The sequence below is a fragment of the Tiliqua scincoides genome, chromosome 1 (genome assembly GCF_035046505.1).
Source record: "Tiliqua scincoides isolate rTilSci1 chromosome 1, rTilSci1.hap2, whole genome shotgun sequence".
NCBI classification, from domain to species: Eukaryota; Metazoa; Chordata; class Lepidosauria; order Squamata; family Scincidae; genus Tiliqua; species Tiliqua scincoides.
In genome coordinates this window covers 202,502,093-202,524,519 of record NC_089821.1, presented here as the reverse complement: position 1 = coordinate 202,524,519, position 22,427 = coordinate 202,502,093, and the positions used below count along the sequence as shown (strand labels likewise).

The 22,427-nt window shown below is 43.3% G+C and overlaps 1 protein-coding gene across 4 annotated transcripts in view; it reads right to left on the bottom strand.

Annotated features, from left to right (window-relative positions):
* Positions 1–22,427, bottom strand: part of NKAIN2 (sodium/potassium transporting ATPase interacting 2) — a 587,108-nt gene that overhangs the window by 90,815 nt on the left and 473,866 nt on the right. For all 4 annotated transcript variants that reach the window (XM_066614091.1, XM_066614109.1, XM_066614118.1 and 1 more), the window contains one exon: positions 22,081–22,281. In XM_066614091.1, the coding sequence (XP_066470188.1) occupies positions 22,081–22,281 (201 nt within the window). The remainder of the gene's footprint in view (positions 1–22,080; positions 22,282–22,427) is intronic.

The window sequence follows — 22,427 nt, the reverse complement described above, 5'->3', positions numbered from 1 at the left end:
TGAGGGCCACATAGAGAGGCCTTGAGGGCCGCAAGTGGCCCCCGGGCCGGGGTTTGAGCACCCCTGAGTTAGACCTTTAGAATATCTGTTGGTGTAAAACAGAACAACACCAGTGGAAACAATAAAAATACTTGGCATTTGTACAACACAGTATAGCAAAGGTGAGATTCAAATCACAGGAAGTCCTAATTCATAACTCATACTCTTTACCAATATGCCACATCTCTAAGTGTAGATTTCTGAATTAAATTTTAAGGATTTATACCACCTGAACACATTACACTGTGTAGGCTAGGAACTTTTTCTTAAATAAGAAAAAAAATCAATTTATGCAATTAACAAATATTTAACCGTTTCTGGATTATGTATATCTATTACTATCATTATTTCAACATTGGTAGTTCATAAAGTTTACAAAATGGTTTTCTTAACAGAATAAGTTTCTATTATATCACACACACATACACAGAGCCACTTGGTTTAGCTCTTTATAGAACACAGAGCACCCCCTGCACAAATGCCCTAGGCAATGCTTTTAAAAGTTGTTTCATGTCAAAACTAACACCAGAAAAGGGGGGGGGGAACCACCCTGTTTATATCTGAACTCAGCTATGTCCTGACACAGGCACAGACAATGCAGTTTATTAATCTTTGAGGAACCACAAGGTATTGTTAAGTATTGACAAGTGGTTTTGCATGGACAGGCTGCAGGAGCAGCCCATTCAAATAAAGAAACTTAAAATAGGACGACACCTGAACAGCTAGAATTTACTTCATCAAAAAGTCACTGCTTCAGTCTCTGTGACCATTGTCCATTAGATGGAACTGATGAAACCCCCTTCAACCATGAACTAATTGGTAGCCTTGGACTGGTCCAATGATTCTCAGAGTATACGGTGCTTCTTCTGAACCACAGACAAGCCATCACTTGGACGGCACAAACTCTTCGACTTCTCAGTCTGATTTCTCTGTGGGGAGTACTAATCTGCTTCACAGCTTCCTGTCAATAAAGGCTGCTTCCTACAGGATGAATTTGTTCTACCAAAATCATGACCATGCAAGAGATTGCAAGAAAAGGATGCGTGGCAGTCTCACTCCTTGTAATGTGAATTGTATTTGCAGAGAGTCACTCAGCAGAGCTATTCCAGGTTGTGCCAAGTCTGTTGTATTCTGACCTGCAGCATGGAGCGGAAGATACCTTGGCTGCCTGTTGTGATCAGTTAGTGAAGCTCTCTGCAAATAAAATTGCTTGCGCCTGCCATGTCTTGGACTCCACATTAGCAGAATCAGATGTGATGCCTTTGATACTTCTGCTTTCTTAGGTTTTCAGCTTGTTCAGCCTGATAATGTGGACAAAATCCTTGGAAATTTGAGACCGTTCATGGGCACTCTTGATCCTTGCCTGGTTGAAGAAGGGGAAGGGAGGGGGAGGAATGGGGTGAGGGTGGGGAGGGTGTGTGTCAAGGTTAGGAAGTAGGCGGTATTGCTGGTGGCACCTCTGCCAATATCCGATCCCTCTTCCTTGCCTTGATCCACTTTCCCAGGTCCGTTCAGACTTGCACCAGCAAAATCGCTGGTCTTTTTACAAATCAGCAATCCAAGTGCACTGTACACAGATTGTACCTGTAAGCAGCAGAACATGTGAATAATTGTGCCCAAGTACAGACTAACAATGCTATTCATCTATACAGATAAGCCAGTGAATAGCCCGACTGTATCCCATCCTAACCAACTGCTAAGGGCTGGTATGCATATAAAAAGAATATGCTGTCCTGTGTTCCTTAGGGTAACTTACAGATATAGGTCCAAACCCTAACCAACTTTCCAGAACTGGCATAGCTGTGCCAATGGGACGTACACAGCATCCTGCAGTTGGGAGGCACTCATGGAGGCCTCCTCTAAGTAAGGGAACGCTTGTTCCCTTACCTCAGAGCTGCATTGCCCTTATGTCGGTGCTGGAAAGTGGGTTACGTTTGCACCCATAATAAATAAATAAAAACACTCAACATGACAATAGCTACTGGGAAATCTGTTGATAAAACACAGAACATTAATGCTCAGGAACTGTTACCATCACAGGATTGTTGTGAAAATGAACTAGCAAGAAGAAAAAAAGATTACCAAAGCACCAGGAAAACAATGGTTACTCATGAGTGCCAGTGAAAACACAAAGAGATGTGCTGCATAGCAGGATATTTACATGTCTGTCAATCATTTCCTTTGGTCTGCTTATGCCCTTCAACCTTAGAAAGATCATTATTAAATTTTTACCTCTGAGCTTACTTAGCTGATTGGTTCTCTCTTCTGTCAATAGATACATGTATGCTAATTTCCTGGATTTTAAAAAAAATCAATTCAGCGCTACCAGGAATATTGTTAGAAGATGCTTATGTTCAGCTATACCATGGCACATTTCCTCCTCTGAAAACATATGGCATTTTGTGCATAAAGACTACTCTGGAGATTTACTGTAATTATGTCATGACGTGCTCATTGTTATGGATTTGACAGTCTTCCTTGCATTTCTACCTGCATTGTCTGAGAGCAGCTGCTGAGTTCAAGCTGCCTGCTACTGCGTTTTTCGAGCAGCGACAGCAGAATGAAGGAATGCTTGTGAGAAAGAGTGAACAAAAAAAGCCACGCTACAAGGCTGCAGTGGAACCTGGTTAAAAATCTAGTAACCAGTAAGAAATAATTTACTTAGGCTCTTTTTAAAAAAAATAAGGCAGTCGTGAGGGCTTTTAACTGATAAAAGGATGGAATGTTCTCATATACATTAACTAGTCTTTTAGCAGTTCATTAAACCTATTTTTGTTGTGTTTGGAGGGTAGGGTACTGTAAGGGTATTACTAGGCTAAATATCACCATAAGATGCCCTGCCATAACATCTAGGAATATTCACTGCAACATGCAACATCATCATGTTGCAAATTTGTCCCTGCCCCCCACCAGTGGCATCCACTGATACAGAACATTGGTGAAAAAACTTGTACTGTGATTGTGCTATGTCACCGGGGGGTGGGGGGTGGGGGGAGAGTTTCTATGTCAGACAGAGAAATAATACCATGAGATGACATCTTTAGCCATTCTGTTTATTTTATCCTACTAAATGGAGAGAGAGAAAATAAAATAAAAATCATGGCAGAAGGACATGACATGGTGGCCTCTGCTTCTAGCTTCCTATATGTTCCATTTGTTTTTGATTCTTTTACATACACATTAAGCCCTTCCTCCAAGAATTGCAGGGCGGAGTACAAGGGGCTGTTTTCTAAAAGAAGTTAAGCACGAGTAAGCACCATTTAAATTACTGTGATAAGTTAAGTCATGACTCACAAGTCCCAATAATTTCACTGGGATTTAGCACTATCTTTGGTGTAGCCCATGGTATTTCCTCCCATTTTATCCTCACCAAAGTCATTGGAGGGAGGAAAAACTGAGAGGTGCGGCTGGAATGGATGATATTATCTGCCAGTTTGCCCACATGAGTAAAAGTGTGGGTGCTCAAGTTTAGTATCGACCCACCTGGCACACTGTTCTGCTGAGCACACTCACAGGGGAGGCAGAACTTCCACGCTTCCCCCAATCACAGCATTGTCTGAACCAGCCCATGGTGAATTTCCCAAGGTCATCCAGTGATCTTCACAGAAGTTTCAACACAGGTCTCTCTGCTAAAAGGCCAACACACACACACACTACACTACCCTGTGTTTTTTCCCCTTCTGCATTTCTTAAGGACCAGCCTGAAATATTTGGTAAGAAGCCAAAAGTGAAAGCAAAGGCTGTGAGACTGTTGTGTCTAATATTTCCACAAGGTATTTCATTATAACTATAGGCTCCAGTTTTGCAGTGCTTATCCCCACTTATACTGCAATGCTGAAACCACACACTAAGTCAGGAGTCCATTATTTACTACCACCATTACCCAAACTGCTTACCATGGCGTGCCAGTGGGACTCCTCTGCAGTAAGTGGTTTTCTAATTGCATCTAAACATCCGCAATTTCTAAGCCATTGGCTGCTTTCCACAAAATCTGCACTTGGGTTTAATAAAGCCTCTGACTTCAGAAGGCTTTCCCGGACAAAGTAATAGGAGAACCATAATTATTCTTGTGATCCATCATTCACCCCCCCCCCCCAAGAGGATATCATATGTGCAATGTTTTCATTAGGGGATGAAGGGCAGTTCTGCACACAGGAAACATCCCAGTTGATCTATCACTAGTAATTTGTTCATCCAATTGCTAGGACTTCCAGAGGACTGTGGAACTGCTAGCATATCTCCATGTGTGCATTCACAAATTGCCCAAGATGCACAGAAGGTGGATACCTGTATCATACACACTTCTTGTACTGTGCAAACACATCCAAGGAAATCAGCTTTGGCTCTCATTGCTGCATAAACTGAGGGAGTTGCTGTGGCAAAATATATGCCTTGATCCTTCCAAAGTTGAACCCAACCATTAGTAAGAATTTTTAAGTCCTGTTGATTTTAGCAGGAGCACTAACCACCTGCTTAAACCTCTCCCATGGCAATCAATGGGATTTAAAAGTGTTTACCTACAATCCTTAAAAACAATGGTCAAGTTCAGAGGCATTTAGGGTTTCTGAAAGATAGGCTGATGGCCCAATGTTATCCAAGATCTGTGCCAGTGCAATGTGCACTCTGCTGGTACAGGCTGCCACAAAAGTGCTATAAAGTCAAAGCCTTCCAGCACATGTCAGTAGAGTGGCAGAGGACCACCCAAGCAGGTAAGCCCTGTGCAAGGGGCAGAACGAGGTGGGGGAGAGTGGGGAAGGGGTTCAACAGGGTGGAGAAGGGTTAGTAATGAAGAGGAGATGGTCCAGGGGTGGATAGATTTGGCCCAGGAGGGGGGCAGGTTTGGCCTCAGCTGCATGTGCCACAATGCAAACCCACTTCCCAGGCCTGATCCATCTGCACTGATATAGCTGGTGCAGGACCAAGTTGACCCATTGCAGCAGGTAGAAGACTTACCCTTACCCCGAAGAGACCTCTAGCAACTGAAAATCTTCTGCACAATGCAGCATAGCCCATGCCAGTGCTGCTGCATCACTGCATAGGGATTCAGTTAGGACTGGGCTGAAAACTCCTTTCTAAACTGAGTTTATGCTTGGTTTTGATTGTATTTTGATTGCTGTTCAAGCAAGGGAGGGAAGCACCGGGCTTCTTCCACAGCAGAAGCAGGGACATCATCAGCAAAAGTGCTCAGGGTGCTGCCTTTAAAACTTTTTTTGAAAGGATCTTAGTGGACAAGATGTAGTCTGAGGAGACAAACTGAGAAATTTATCTAGGAGCATATGTGAATGTCAAGATATCAATTTTCAACCTTTTTCATCACACAGCACACTGACAAGGTGCAAAAATTGTCAAGTTTAGCACAACAGTTTTTGTCCTTTTTGGTTTTTTTTTTTTACAATTGACAAGGCACACTGTGCTGCTGATGGGGGGACTGGTAGATCATTGTCTTTCCTAAGGGCTACCAGAAAGACAGTATGTAGTTCATGTTACTTTACAGACAGCATATTATGCAAATTTATCTAAGAGCAGGTTCAGATGAACACAGTGGGATATAGTAAATCTACCTAGTAAATATGTAGAGGCTAGCACTCTCACATAACTTTTATATTTATTTGGGATACTTATCCTATTTTTCAATCTGTATACATTAAACAATTGCAACTCACTTCAAGAGTTTGGGATGAAACGAGCTACATCTTTAAATGAAGTATATAATAAGTTTCAAAGTAGAAGTAGCACTCTTACTGGAACAAAACATTCTGATGAAGGCATTCAGAATGGATTTGTTGTTGTTGTTGTTGTTGTTGGATAGTCTTAGTGAGAGGTTCTTGGTTGAACTGAGATTTGAATCCAGGTCTCTCTCCTCCAGAACCAACACTCTAACCCATCGATTTTCAACCACTGTGCTGTGGCACATTGGTGTGCTGTGGATAGTCTGCAGGCGTGCCATGGGAGTTTGGGGAGGGTCATTTAATAGTAGGGCAAGTGGGGGATGTGAGCCCCCTACCAGCAGCAAGGTGAGCTTTGTCAATGGTCAAAAAAACTGATGGTTTGCCTTGACCATTTTAGCGCCTTGTCAGTGAAAAAGGTTTTAAAATCACTACTCTAACCACTGGTTAATGACTAGTTGTGAAATAAAATGATACCCATCCAGGATGTATCTCCCAGACCCCTAGGCAGGGAATGCACTGAGGAGCTGACACAACTGCTGAGTTATTCCATTTGGTTCCCACAGAACCTAATTTAAAAACTGCTCTGTAAATGATCAAGGGTGGTCTGTCTATGAAATTCTTTTTAAAAGCAGGATTTTGTAGTGACTGAGTAAATCAGTCCTGATAAACAATGCATTAATACGGCAAGGTAAAAGGAAATTTCTTTTTCAGGACTTCCATCACTAATGAGGTGTTCCTTAATATTACTGTCAAGCAGAGTCCCGGCAATATACTGTGCTGTCAGGCCATGTCACAGCAGCCTAAAGCTGAAGTCACTTCTTTGCTAATAAGACATGACAGTGTTATTACATTATCAGTGTGTTGCGGCTCATCCCCTTCTTCCATTGTACTAATTTCACTTGCTCTTCACTGAAAGACTAGTCTTTCTGCAACACCTATCTATAGCAGTTAGAATCAACTGTACCGCCTTTAAAAAAAAGAAAAGAATTTATTGACCTAGTAAAGAGCTCCATCTTAATCAAATAAGGTATTTTTCTCCCCAATGCCCAGAGAGCCCAAACCTGATTACAAAAGATCGTGGTTCATTTTGCCTGACAAATTATTACCAGTCTGCAGATTCAGAAGGGCCTCAGCAGGTTCTCTTCAATACCTTGTACGAAAATTCTCTGGATGAACTTTCGCTCGCAAGCTGCCGATCTGTACTATGTACATCTCTCTTCTGAAAGCCAACATGAAAGCTGCTCATTTCAGCAGGGTTTTGCCCAGGATATACAGACATCAGCACCTGTTGTTTAAAAACCTCTAGCAGGATTTGATTGACAGAAGCATAATGAAAATTTCTTCCAGCAAAACAGGATCCCAGTCACACTTTCTGCTCCCACCTTCACATTTCAGGTGCTGCGGTTCATTCTGAGGAGAACTGAAAGTGGCAATATACAGTAATGACATTCACCAGAAACCTGATTTTAAGTGTTTCAGGTACAGGAGCAAAAGTTCTGCCAGTCATCTGAATACAGTCAGAGTGAAGAACACCACCAAAGCAAAAGGCACCCTGCGCAGCGTGAAATGGGAGCAATACTCATAAACTTGGGTGTTCTAAACTCAAGGAACTTCAGCACTGCTGTGCCTAAAACTTGGTTCTGATGGCTGATTCCTGCATCAAGGAAGAGTGTAGAAAATAGATTTCTCCTCACAATAGATATACATTTGTGGGTTGCACCCAGCCACCTTCACTTTTCTTTCATCCGTAGCCACAATCAGAAACTGGAGGAAGTGACCCTAAAGTAGAACCCTGGCAGCCCAATCCTAACCAGCTCTGGAACAGGCAGACTGACCGGCTGGCTCTGTATTCTGCATGAGGTTGGAGGGTGGCTATGGCACAACATGGAGTAAGGGGATATTTTTCCTCTTACCCCATGTTGTGTACCAGCCACCCCATGGGGCTACTTGAAACTGTGCCAGCAAAATTGCTGGTGCAGATCTGAGCAGCCCAGTGGGATGCTGGGCTGGCTGGGAGGGGAGTTAGGATCTGGCCTAAGTTACTGAGGCTGCTCCCACACCCCCCAGCTCAGTATGCCCACTGGTCTGCCCTCCCCCACCCAAAATGCCCCTTTTACACCATCCCATCACCCTCTCCAACCCCCTGCACCAGCTGTCACTCAGCCAGCACAAACATACCCTCGCTCCATGGTGCAGAGGCTGGATCTAGCCTCAGTGGGCCAGATGTATCCTTGCACTGGTCTGGCCTGTGAAGGGATTGGGCCGCCCCAGTTCCCTTTGCTGCTTGCCTGTGCAAGCCCCTGGGTTCTCCTGAGAAATCCCATCCCACCTCTGAACACACACTCACCAGAATCCAAGTAAAAAGTTCTTTATCGTAACTGGTTAGTAACTTAATCAGCTGCCACCCAATACAGTGGGCTCCTCAAGGGCAGCTGGAGATGTCAGTACATGCATAGCTACAGTGAAAATAAGAAACCTCAATAGTTCTACTCTACGCATGCCTATATACACTTACATACTCCTTTCATCACCATGTTCAGAGAGCAGAGTTTATCCTTGGCATTCGCCAACCCCAGAGGGGACCCAGAGATTAGACTTTGCGCAACTTTATCTTCCCATCCACCAATCAATATTTTACAATGTTGCTGAGTCATACTCATCCCACTTATCTAATTAACCAATCATATCTTGGGTCTGCTTTTCCCCTCGATCCAATCAGAACCCCTGCACATACTTCTCTTCAATGATCTCATCAATTGCACCTGTGTGTTATCTCCAGGCTCTGGTGCCCTTCTCCTTCCCAAAGCCATCTGGCCTTCTGAATTTCTTCTACTTTCCACTTCAAAGTTAACTCTTCCTCCCCCTTCCTGCTGCTTCACACCTTTTCCACTCCATCACTCTGCCTAACTATGCAGTTCTAACTTCAAAGGCATAGCTTCCTTTCCCATGTTTACCGTCTATGTCAGCCATTTTCAACCTTTTTCAGCTCAAGGCACATTGACAAGGCACTAAAGTTGTCAAGGCACACTACTACTTTTTAATTACATTATTATGTTACAATTAATTTAATTAATATAACTAAGGGCACAAGCCTAACCAGGTCTACTCAGAAGTAAGTCCTATTTTGTTCAATGGGGCTTACTCTCAGGAAAGTGTGGTTAAGATGGCAGCCTTAGATCATTACATGACAATGAAAGAAATTCCCCAGAAGCTTGGAGAGGGAGGTGTATGTGGTTTCTGGAAAAGTTTTGAAGCAGGTCTGTTCAAACTGTTATCAATTGATGTGCTCTGATATGCCAGGAAGTGGCAAAGAGAGATGAGACTGAGCACACTGGAGAAATGTGTGGTGAGGGGCAGTGAGGAGATGTGGCTGAAACAAGTGCAGGATTCACTGGGGTAGGGGGAGAGAGGGAGAGAGAGGCAGAGAAAGGGAATGGGAGGCACCTTCTGAACTTTGCAAGGTGGTGAAGAGAGAGGGGAAGGGCAGAAAGAGCGGGATTAACTGCAGTTATGATGGGGGATGGGCATACAGGAGGGGAGGAGGTGGGGTAGGGGCGAAGAAAAGCATCACTTGCCTGCTCATTTATTCAAGAAAGAATGCAACCAAGCCTCTGTACGTCTACTCAGAAGTAAGCCCCGTTACAGTCAATGGGGCTTACTCCTAGGTAAGTGTGGATAGGATTGTGACCCAGTGCCCTTCCTGCCAAAACCTTGCCAGGGGAGGTAACACAGGCAGGGTCACTTTGGGGCATTGCAGACAAGGAAAAGGATCCTTGCCAGCCAGCTGCTTCTGCCTCCTCCCTGCTTCCACCTTCAGGCTCACTCTCACTTCCTCCTTCCTCTTACTGCTCACCTTCACTCCCTCCACGTTCCGTCCGCTGGGAGCTCTTCCAGGCTTCTCTAGCTGCCTGGCTGGCTGCCCAATCAGCACACACAGCAGGCACCAGCAACAGCAGGAGCGTTCAAGCCCCTGCATGGCTTCTCTTTCTCTCCTGCTGACGCGCCACAAGGCTCCAAGCCGCTGCTTCTCCCCCACGCGCAGCTGCTGCTGCCGCCACCACCTGACTCCTTGGACCCATGGCACACCTGAGGCAGCCTCACGGCATGCCAGTGTGCCACGTCACAGCGGTTGAAAACCGCTGGTCTATGTTAAGTACTCTCCCTCAGTTACCTATCCCATTACCCTCTTATATATTAAATAATCCCTTATAATTCCAATTCCCCTTAAAACCCCCTACACCTCCTTTGCACGGCCAACTCCAGAGAAGTCGTGAATGTGATTTACGGCACATTTCTGACACTCCTGCGCCGGTGCAAGGACTTGCATCAGTCAAGCATGTCTTTAGGATTGAGCTCCGAGTTATGGATGACAGCATCTGTGCTTTCGCAAAGACACAGTATATTCTTTCCATGCAGGCAGGATAGCACTGGGCCAGTAAGAACCACATGTCTTGAGCTACACTTGTTTCAGTTTACACAGCTGACCCCTGAAACCTAACCTGCACATACACATGGGACTTTGAGTACATTTTAAAGAACAAACACACAGGATCAAACAATATAATAAATGTTGTTGCCCACTAACCTTTTTAGGTCTCTTAAAGGAATGTGTGACATATGAACCACTTGAATACACATGCTGCCATGAAGCTAAGCCCAGGCCAGTAAGGTGACTTTGGAGCTGGACTAATGATATGAGGCCTCAGATCACACAGTCCTCCAGGAAGACCACACTTTAATTTAACAGAGCAGCCAGTCTCCCTATTCTAGCAGGCTGGCTTGGAAGAAGCCTTGCCCAGCTTTCAGTTCTTGGAAAATTCCATGAACAGCCACATCTCATTCATGTGAACAACACATTTGAACCTGGACAAAAGCACATTTTGGGAGCTTCCTGCCTTGATGTAAACAAAGTTGTTAGCAACACAATAGGAGGGTCTCCACCTTACCAATTCCACTGACCCATGGTGCTGTGTGAAGCACCCCTATTCCAGCCACCAAGAACTGCTGTGTCAAGTTGACACCAGGATGGGTAACCACCTGTTCCTTTCTCCTCCAGCTTTTCCCCTCCTCCTTTCCTGGTTCAAGTGCAACTGAGAAAACTGTTGGGCCTGTGCCCCCAGGGCAGGCATCCTTCCTGAACACAAAACTGTGACACCAGCACATGCTTGGCAGCCAGTCTTTAGTGGGCATCCTCCTTGAGTAAAGGAGCGACAGAAGAAAATGGCACAGAACCCCTTGCTCTGCCAACACCTTTCCACTCAGAATTGCTACTGGAAGTGCGCTTTCTCCTGCAAGCCAGATGCACGTTTATGAAGACAAAACAGGTGAAGTATTTTTAATGTTTATGGAAAAGACAACATATACATCAAAAATCAACTGGGTATTGTTCATTGCTTGAGAATGTGTGAAAAAAAACAAACCACGACAGACCTATATTAGGTGGCCCTGACAAGCATTTTCTCTAATAAAAAGAGTTTTTTACTTCCTTTTTCTCTTGTTCCCTTGTTCCCTCGCAATGCTCCCCTGCTTTTCAGTGATTTTCACGAAAGGTGGAGAAAATGCTTGTGCAGTAGGCACATGCTCCTGACACGCATTCCACAGGCCCCAGAATGATCTTCCAGGCAGCAGCATCAGAAAATGAGTTCTTTGCTGCTCAAATCTCAGTTCAGTTTTGGTCTGAAAACGGCCAAAGATATCATGACATCTTTCTGGTGATGTCATGATACAGCCAATCAGATTTGGCTACATGATGACATCAATGAAAGCAAACAAAACTAAGCCAGAGTGAGGGAAACAACAACAACAACAACAATGCTGACACCACAAATGATTAGGGCTGCAAACAGCTGGAACCATTGTAAGAAAGGTGAGCTTTGCATAGAGGGGGAACTTTCTGGAAATAAACCCCTAAAAGCCCTTATTTTCATGCCAAAAATCTTTGCTCCCAAACAATCATCTCTATTCTACAGTAAACGCATTATGCAGGGCTGAATGGCAGGCATTTACCGTAAAGAACTACAGTTGCTAACTTGATTATGGCATTTGTTTTTTTAAACACAAAGGAAGGTTGGTAATGGTATCATGGTCATTCTTTTAATGTATTGCTTTAGTTTCAGTGTAAGGAAAGAAAAACTGCAGTCAATATAGGAAGGCACTCAGCTGGATCAATATGGAAATGGCCAGTCTTTATATAAATTATTTCTGTGGATTGCATTTAAGTTGTTGTTGATGAGATATTTACAATATATGAAGAAAGGTCTTTTGCCAATTGATTTTTTTTCTGGAATGGTATTGTTGAATTATGCTTCGAAGCATGAGAAACACATGTAAGAAAGAACATCTGCAAGACAGCGAATAAATAATAAACATGTTTCCTTGGTACAATTGACCTAACTCAAGGCTTGGTTCCCCTCAAACAGCTTTACGGGAAGGAAGGCATAACAAAATTGATTGCAGGGAGCCATGGATAGATCCTGTATCCACTGAGGAGAATGTAGCTGCAATCATTGACTGTAATAGGGCTTACTTCTGAGTAGACATGCACAGGGTTGGGCTTCGTGTGCATACACAGTAAGGAGAGAGAGAGAATAAATTCTCTCAAAGAGAGAATAAATTCCTTTATCAATATTATCATCAGTTTGTGGTGATGATTGCTATACAAGAACAGAAAAGGTTAAAGGTAGCAGATTTCCATGCACAAAAGGAGTTTAGAAAGGTCTTTGAAAGAGATAAAGGATTCTTGACAAGTTCTGCACTTATGAGTTATCCATATGATTATCCATTGGTTTGTTGCTGCTCAGTCATTGCTGTTGTGTTTTTATTGCTTTGCTATTTTATGAGCTCTTTTTAAGGGTGCTCATTCTTAGCTGATCTTATATATGATTTTTAATCTTGTAAGTTGCCTTGAGACCCTTACAAGGCTGAATGAAGGGGCATACGTTTTGGGATAAAATTAATAAAGCTAGATTTTATTGTACCATTTCTGAATATCAGGAATCTTAAACTCTTCCATTAAAAAACTAATCATGGTCTTATAAAAACATGCAAGGTTAATGCCCTGACAAATGTATAACACAATTAATGATTTTTATTAAAATTAGATAAAAATGTACAACTTTTATGTTACAAGCTAGCCTTACACTTTATTTGGAATATATACACAGGAGAGTGTCCTATATAAATGACATGTGCAATCACTTTTGTGGGAATTTGTTCAGGCTTAAGGTCAATTGTTTTAAATTTAAACCTACCATATTACTTGAACTTTTCAAATGTGCTGCTCAGTCCTCTGATTTCTTCAGCCTCACATATGTATATTGGCAGCATAGTAGAGGATGCATTGAAGCTGGATGAGGGACTGGAAACAGTGTCTATGCAACCAGGGTAGCTCATGGAAGTCATGCTTCCTATCATCTTTTGTCCCTGTCCTCTCATAAAATAGCTTAGCCCAGTAGTTCCCAGTCTTTTTCCAATTGGTGGCTCTCTTGACCTATTGGGCCATTGGCTGCGGCTTCCCATCAGGGCTTCCATCCTATACATTGTATAGGGCGACGGATTTTTCGGAAGGATTCCGTGGCTCCTGTGGCTGGTTTCTGTGGTTCTCCAGGGAGCCACAGCTCACAGTTTGGGAACAATTGGGTTTAAATACTTCTGGAACCCAATTCTGGAACAATTGGGTTTGAATGCTTCTGCTCTAACTAGGGGGTGAAATGTGTTCATTCCCCTGACTGGAACTTATTCACTGAGAGATATTTGGAACAACTTGTGCTGCCTGTTCTCTGTGCTCCTCAGTTAATAATACAGGTTGAGACTAATTATTTGCATGGGTTCCGTTCCAAGCACTCACCTGGATGGCAAAAAATGCACTATAGCAAATCAATTTAAAAACAAAGTTTCTTTGCTCAGGTGATTTACAAACAGCCTTGCTGACTTTTTGACTCTAAGATAAGAGTCATTAAGAACACAATCCATCAATCAGTCATCCTCCAAGCGCTTTACTCAGTCTCTCCCTTCACCAATGCAAAGCTATCACCTTTCTTTCACATGCTGGAGAGAGAAGGAGAGATGGATTGCCAGCCAGCTGCCCCCCCCCCCCATTAAGGAGGCTATTGTCCAGTTTTTTTATTTTAAAGGGATGCATTTTTCTTCTTCTCCAGGATTAAAACATTCCTTCTCATTTGCAGGTGGCATTCGTGTTGAGTCAAATTTGTGTATAAAAAAAATCTGTGTATAAATAGGCTGGACCTGTATGCAATGTGGAACTTCTGCATCTTCTCCTTACCCCAGTGTTATTCAAACTGCAGCACGGCTCTTTAGGGAAGCACCAGGAACTCAAAGGGGAGGCGCGGGATGTCCTCTCACAGCGATACAGTCAAACCCCTGGGCAGAATACAAGCCAGTCTTCTGCATTTTTTTTAAAGCAGAAGAAACAGGAGTTGCTCAGCTGCGAGAGTGGCTGCATGCTCTGATATATTTTCATGGTCTATTTTTGTTTTCCCCACCAGCTACTGGAAAAGTTTAATTTCATTAAATTAATAAAGGGTTCAATCCTATCCAAGGAGAATGGGAGAAATGACTAGTTGGATTGGGGTCCACAGGAGCATGTGTGTGTAATGTTGGTCAGACTGGTTGTTCACAACGTTCATTTGATAAAACAATTCTATTGGTATGCTTACAAAGTTTAAAAAAATGAGTCCTCCTGGACCAGACAAAATCTACCTACTCCAGCATCCTGTCTCCAACAGTGATCAGCAGCTGATCATTTATAAAGCATGTATATTGCTGTGTATTAATAATATATTTTTAAGATCTGCATTTAATTAATGATATGATTAATATAATTAATATTAATATAGTTTATATATTTATTATATTATACTAAACATATTATAATATTGTATTTAATATAGTTAATATTTCTGGCCACTTCCTACTTAATGATGCCAGCCCCCAGGAACATGATGGGGAGTCATGGCCAACAGCTACGGGGGTCAAGGGAGCCACTGGCCATCAAGCGAGATGCACACACTTCCAGTTCAGGGGCACATAGTAGCAAATATCCAAAATTGCTCTGGGGGTGGAGCAAGAAATGGGGCATAAAACTATTATTATAGATTTGTGGGTACAAATTAGTGTCCACTTTGTTGATTTCTGCAGTTGAGGCAAATCTATTTTGTGATTTCCAAGACTTGTAGTGGACTGACCAGTCCTCTACTTTTGCAGTCAAGCAGTTATTTTTTTGGATTGGTGCAGGGAAAAAAAATCAAGTGGAGCACTTTGATGAGAGCTATGAAAGAACTGTTTCCTTTGCAAATGGTATTCTGTGGCTCTTCTACCTCTGCTGTGCCATCTGGTATATCTGCTTTGATATATAGGGAAATGGACACATTTATGGACAACAGTAATTCAGTGCTAATAATGATCTCTTCTTCCAAAGGAACAAGATATAAGAGAGAAGTTCATACCAGATTTAAAAGATCTTTTGTTGAAGCCACTCTTTATAGCCTTCATAGATCTCACAAAGGCTTTCGACCTGGTCAGCAGAGACGGCCTCTTCAAGATTCTCCCCAAGATTGGATGTCCACCCAGGCTCCTCAGCATCATCAGATCTTTCCACAAGGACATGAAGGGCACTGTTGTCTTCGATGGCTCCACATCAGACCCTTTTGACATCCGAAGCGGAGTGAAGCAGGGCTGTGTTCTTGCACCAACCTTGTTTGGGATTTTCTTCGCTGTCCTGCTGAAGCAGGCCTTTGGAACTGCAACAGAAGGCATCTATCTCCGGACCAGATCAGACGGAAAGCTCTTCAACCTCTCCAGACTGAGAGCAAAATCCAAAGTCCAGCTGAAATGTCTGCGTGACTTCCTCTTTGCCGACGATGCAGCTGTCACTACCCACTCTGCCAAAGATCTCCAGCAGCTCATGGATCGTTTTAGCAAGGCCTGCCAAGATTTTGGACTGACAATCAGCCTGAAGAAAACACAGGTCATGGTTCAGGATGTGGACTCACCTCCCTGCATTACAATCTCTGAGCATGAACTGGAGGTTGTCCATGATTTTGTGTACCTTGGCTCAACGATCTCCGACACTCTTTCTCTCGATACCGAGCTAAACAAGCGCATCGGTAAAGCAGCTACCACGTTTTCCAGACTCACAAAGAGAGTCTGGTCCAACAAGAAGCTGACGGAACATACCAAGATCCAGGTCTACAGAGCTTGCGTCCTGAGTACACTTCTGTACTGCAGCGAGTCATGGACTCTTCGCTCACAACAGGAGAGGAAACTGAGCGCTTTCCACATGCGCTGCCTCCGACGCATCCTCGGCATCACCTGGCAGGACAAAGTTCCAAACAACACAGTCCTGGAACGTGCTGGAATCCCTAGCATGTATTCACTGCTGAAACAGAGATGCCTGCGTTGGCTTGGTCATGTCGTGAGAATGGATGATGGCCGGATCCCAAAGGATCTCCTCTATGGAGAACTCGTGCAAGGAAAGCGCCCTACAGGTAGACCACAGCTGCGATACAAGGACATCTGCAAGAGGGATCTGAAGGCCTTAGGGATGGACCTCAACAAGTGGGAAACCCTGGCCTCTGAGCGGCCCGCTTGGAGGCAGGCTGTGCAGCATGGCCTTTCCCAGTTTGAAGAGACACTTTGCCAACAGTCTGAGGCTAAGAGGCAAAGAAGGAAGGCCCATAGCCAGGGAGACAGACCAGGGACAGACTGCACTTGCTCCCGGTGTGGAAGGGATTGTCACTCCCGGATTGGCCTTTTCAGCCACACTAGACGCTGTGCCAGAACCACCTTTCAGAGCGCGATACCATAGTCTTTCGAGACTGAAGGTTGCCAATACAAAAAAAATACAATTCAGTGCTAATAATGATCTCTTCTTCCAAAGGAACAAGATATAAGAGAGAAGTTCATACCAGATTTAAAACATCTTTTGTTGAAGATCAGGCTTTTGGACTTCTGTTACAAATGAACAATACTATTAATCAGTGCAATGCTATAAATACAAGCTAGTAAAGACTAGATCAGTGGTTCCCAAACTGGTGGATTATGACCCACTAGGGGAACTGGAAGTAGGGCATTCCTCCTTAAGGGGTATGCCATGCAGGGATGGCAGTGATGTGATCCCAAAGAGTGCGCTGCTGCCAGGGACAAAGGGGCAGAGCCCTGTGGATGATTGGAAACCACTTCTGGTTTGTGAAACCAGAAGTGGTTTCTGATAATTTATTTCAGTTCATCAGATGCTTGGGGAGCCCTGTGAAGGTGTCCATGGGGCTCCCAGCACTGCTGCCAGGGAAGGAGGAAAACCTTCCATTATCTCTGGCAGTGGTGCAATCCTTGGGATCACATCGCTGCCATAGCCACTTCTCCACAAGCACTTAGGTGGTTCCAAACTCCCCAGGAGGACTTTGGGAACCACTGGACTAGACAGTAAAAGCTGCCAGTCTAAACACATTGACCAGGAAGTACAGTCTCATTGAACCAACAAGACTTCCTGCTGAATAAGCTCACTTAAGACAATGCTGCAAGTCCCATTGAAATAATGGGACTTAAGCAATTGCCCAGTGTTGGTACCAAGTATTTGGGGAACCTAGGCACAAATCCTAAGCTGGACCCCTTCCATTTACAGGCATGTTCATACTCACCAGAAGTCCTTCAGGAGAGTTCTCCTTTGGCTGCTATTGTGCAACAGCAAGAAGGAGAACTCCATCCAGTCACTGCATCTGCTGATTTCCCCACTGCCTGGTTATTATCCCCACAGGGAGCAAGGAAAGCAGTAGCACTGCAGTCATTCTTCCCTCAGCAGGGCATCCAAAACATTAACATGGAACTCTGCTGAAGAAGGAAGGGTAGCTTTTCCATTGTCTGGTAAGCATTTACCTGGAAATGGGGGAGGGAGGTGCAGGTGCAGAGGTTCTTCATTCTTCAACGAGGCTCCTCCACGTGCAAACCCCAGATGCTCTTTCCCCAATGCACTGCCCCTGCCCCTGCTTTGTCTTGCCCCATTTCCCAGTAAGCTATAGGAATGTTTACCTGGCAATGGAAGAGGGGAAAGCAGCAGCCATAGTGGACCCTCACAGTGGCACCAAGGAGAATATTCCTTTTCAGCAGTCCATGCAGGGATGGCGTGGCCCTTAGCTGGTGCCCAACTTAGCTTACCGCTTCTGAATCTTGGAAAAACTAAGGCTGCAATCCTAACCACACTTTCCTGAGAGTAAGCCCCATTGAACAAAATAGGACTTACTTCGGAGTAGACCTGGTTAGGACTGTGCCCTTAGTCTCTTGAATATTGAATGAGCTCTGACAACCTTCCCTGGATTATGCACCATGCAGTGATTTTTGTACCATTTCATTTTTGTGGTGCCAGCACAGCATAAAACAACTGCTGAGGACTGGAAGTGTGTGGCGAGGGTAACTGAACTGAGATTTTATTGTGATGGAATTATAGTTATGCCTGTTAACTCAGGGGAATTTGAAAATGAAATGGTGACTTTGAAACAGAGGGCCAAAATCAATAGCCATTAAGTGAATGAGGACATTTTAATGTATGGAGCAACGTAATTTAAGATACTTTTATCACGAAAGCAACTCATACCTCAGATGTTAGTTTTGTGCAAACAAGGGAGCCAAGGACAGCCAGAAGTATCCATCATCTTCCACCATGTTAAGTGACCACAAATCTGAGACTTATTTGTGGTTCAAAGAAGCTTAGTTGAACAAAGTCACCAGGGAGACTCTGGTGCAATAAGACTTGAAAGACACATTATTCTGCTATCTAAGCAGATGCCCTGAGCCTGACTCACACCAGGATGCTTAATCTGGAGGCAGGAAAGTCCCTGAGAGGCTCATATTGAGCCAATTCAACTAAGATGTTGCTTCTCTGGGTGGTCAAAAAGCAGTTATCTGACAAAAAGAAGCAGGGTCATTCCAGGTCAAATCTTGTGCCCACAGGCAGAAGGATCTAGCATATTCCAGAACCAAGTCAGTGGTAGCATTGTTGAGGAAATCAGTCAATCCCACACACACCAAAGTGGTGTTTTGTTAAGGATATTATTGCAATAAGAGCGGCAGCCAGAGTTACAGGGAGAACATGACAGGGAAAAGACGCTACAGAGAGGTCTAAAAGTAGAGGAGAGCAACCCACAAGCATTTAGTAACAAGATAAGTTACAAGATAAGTTCAGCTCCTCCTACAGGTGGGATTCACATGTATGCCCATACCCAGTGCCTATATACAGGTGTGCACCCCTCAGCAATATCCCAGCCAATGCTGGATCGCACATGCAACGACCGCTGCTGGTCACATAGTCGTTGTGGGGCACACACCCTAAGTCTCTGAAGGCAAGGGAGCTCTGCTCTCCTCACCTCCGGAGGCCTGTCTGAGCTTCCTAGAGGCAGTGTGCGTCTGCTCGCTGCCTCTGCAAGGCTCAGACTGCCCCAATCACATGAGAGATGTGTTCTCTAGTTTCCGCCATTAAACCAGAAGTTGTGTCTTCTGCACGATTCTGGCAGTCTGAGCTTCACAGAGGGTGTGCGCTGCTTCTGGGAAGCTCAGACAAGCCTCTGGAGGCAAGGAGAGCAGAGCTTCACACTGCGTCAAGCCTCGCTTGATGATGGGGGGGTCTGTCCCTATCCCTGTCATTAAGTGACACATGACTGTATTGGGTGATTCTGCTCACATGCTGTTGCTTTTCCAACAGTCAGCTGTTTGTGGTAGGTACTGGGTGTTACGACTGGCTGTTTCTGCCTTCAGTGGATCTTCAAAGGTACAGTCGATCAGTGAGGAACCCACAATAACTGTTCAGGAAGGGACTACTAGATTGTATAGGGTGACCAGATGTCATAACTATAAAAGAGGACAAGGTACCCCAAAATGTAGGACATTCAAGAAAAATGTAGGATTGACAAAATAAAAGTTAAAAACACTTGTATATTGATTTAAAGCAGTTAATTTAAACACTATTACTTATTATTAAATTTAAAATATATTACATATAATTTATTACATGTAGGGTGCAATCCTAACCCCTTATGTCATTGCTTTCCAGCACTGACATAAGGGCAATGCAGCTCTGAGGTAAGGGAACAAACGTTCCCTTACTTTGAGGAGGCCTCCGTGAGTGCCCCCCAACTGCAGGATGCAGCACACGTCCTATTGGCACTGCTATGCTAGTACTGGAAAGCACTGACAGAAGGGTTTAGGATTGCGCCCATAGTTTATTAATTACAAGAAAGCTATGCACTCACAGGAAAAAGGAGGACGTATAAGTTCTTTTCTAGGAACTGAGGCTAAAAAAGAATCCTGGAAAAAGAGTGGCCACCCTGAGACTGTAGCATATATGGAGCAGCTGACCCTATCAATGTTACTTAAGAAAGACATCTGGACACAATCACTGAGAAACTAATCTGGCAGGAGCCTCATGTAAATGCCACCCAAAAAACTCAGAAGGGCAGACACCCTCAAAAAGGCAGACACCCTTGACGTTTTGCTTCATGAGGAAGAGGAGATGCCTGCAGCAACAAATGTCCTCTGGTGGCCACTTGAAGACATATTCTCCACTGCATTCATCTTCCATCGTGTCATGAAAGTGATATGTTTCATGTTGTTATATTTCTTTCATTGGGAAATTTTCCTCCTTGCTAGCAAAATATCTAAGGATTCTTTGTTTGCTAAAACTTCATTTGCAACCCATCACCCACTTGTGAGATAAATTAACTGCCCCATCACTGCTAAAAATATGAAAAATAAAAATGGCTAGTTGGGGATTTGCATTTATTCCAGGGCAAACCATTGATACATGGTAATTCTTCTGTTTCCCATTACAGTTATAATTATTATTCAGTCAATGGTTTCTATGTGTGAAATCACATCAATAAGAATAAGGTATTTCTTGAAGTAAACATATAAGCAAAACGTTGTTTCTACAGTCAATTTGATACTTTGGTTATCTATCACTGTAAACCAATGTGCAAAATAGGTACAGCCTGAAAATAAAACCCATACCATGCTAGATTTTTGAGGGAGAAAAAAATTGGATACATGGTTTTTTTGTGGGTTGAGGTATACCTATACAATTATGTAGCTGTTTGCAGCTGAGAAACATATTCAGGAATTACTTAAATTTATCCATTTCAATGAAATAATTATTTTACTGCCTTAACCATCAACTCATAATACTCCATAGAAAAGTTTCATAAAAGGGAATAATTCAGAGTACCTTAAAATAAACTTTAGAGAGCACTAAACCACAAACCTTCAGTGTAATCCAATTAGCAGAGCCAGTACTATCATTACGCCAACTAGGCAGCCACTTAGGGTGCAAACCTCAGAGGGGCTTTATATTTATATATTTTATTTAGATCTATATTTAGATTTATATTTTTTTAACCCTTGTAAAAATGCAACTGATAATTTATATTTTTTTTATTTTAAGATAAATGCCACAATAGTGCTATGGAGTATAATTATACAGTCTTACTAGAATTGAAGTTTAATTGAAAATTAAAATTGAATTTTTTTGGGAGGGAGGATTGCAAGTAATTAACCTTGCAAATGGTGTAAAATAGCCTGGCAACAACCCTGCTAATGAGCTTCACTCATTTACTAAAGTTTTTTTCTTTGCACCTTCACTTTGGTAGCCAGAATGTTCTTCCCATACACATGTGTAACCCCTTGGCAAGTAGATAACCTGTTTTCTCCATGGTTTGTTTGCTGAGTGGGGGGGGGGGGGACTGCCAGGGTAAAACAAAATCCTGAATGTGTGAACATAACTGTAGCATGTATGTGTTGGAGTTCATAGTTGAGTACTCTTCCAGATATACTTCATGCTCAGGTATGATGTATCATGACGTGTCCAAATTCTAGGGAACCTCTCTATTGAACTATCTACCTACAAATGCCTTTCCTATTGAAGTGATGCACCAAAAACATTGTCCAAAAAACTTGTTTCAAAAAAAGCCAGATATTGCAACTGTGTGTTATGTGTAGCTTGGCTGTTAGACTGAAAAAAACTGTAGAACCATACAATGCAGAACACAATGAATCCCTGATGGGATGCAATAATCTTGGACAGTCACAAGTGGTGCAGGCCTGTCATATATCAATGTTGCCTACAACGACATGTAGCAGACTCATGTCTGTTTTCCTTACATCTACAACTGACAGCAATTCTGTAGTACCTGCTGCAATTTTTCCTCTTCCACTGGTATTAGAATGCAATTCTTTTACAAAGGATTTGTGACCCATACAGAAACAAATACTCAAAACTAAAAGAAATAGGCAACAACAAAAAAATCTATATTGCATTATGTTGGGATATACTGCATAAAAAGGGAGCTAAAAGAAGCGCTTACTGAATACTTACAGCAAGGAAGATCTGTAAGGAACTGTGAGCCACTTCTATATATTGGTATTCAAGAACACAACCTGAGACAGTGATGTAGCGATGGTCCTCAGGTGCCCAGTCTGGAGCTGGGGTCACAGATGTCACTGTGCAGCCTGGCCCATTCTCCATCCACCAGGAACGGTGCATTGAGATATTGAAGGTCAGTATGAGATCTGTTTCCTGTCAAAAAGGGGAAGAAAGAAAATGATGAGACTTGGTATGCTGGTATAAGCAGATAATACAGGTACCTAGGTCCTTGTATGTTTAAAACTAAGAGAGTTGAAAACGAGCAGATTTAAAATTGTAATTCAAGCTTTCAAATGGTA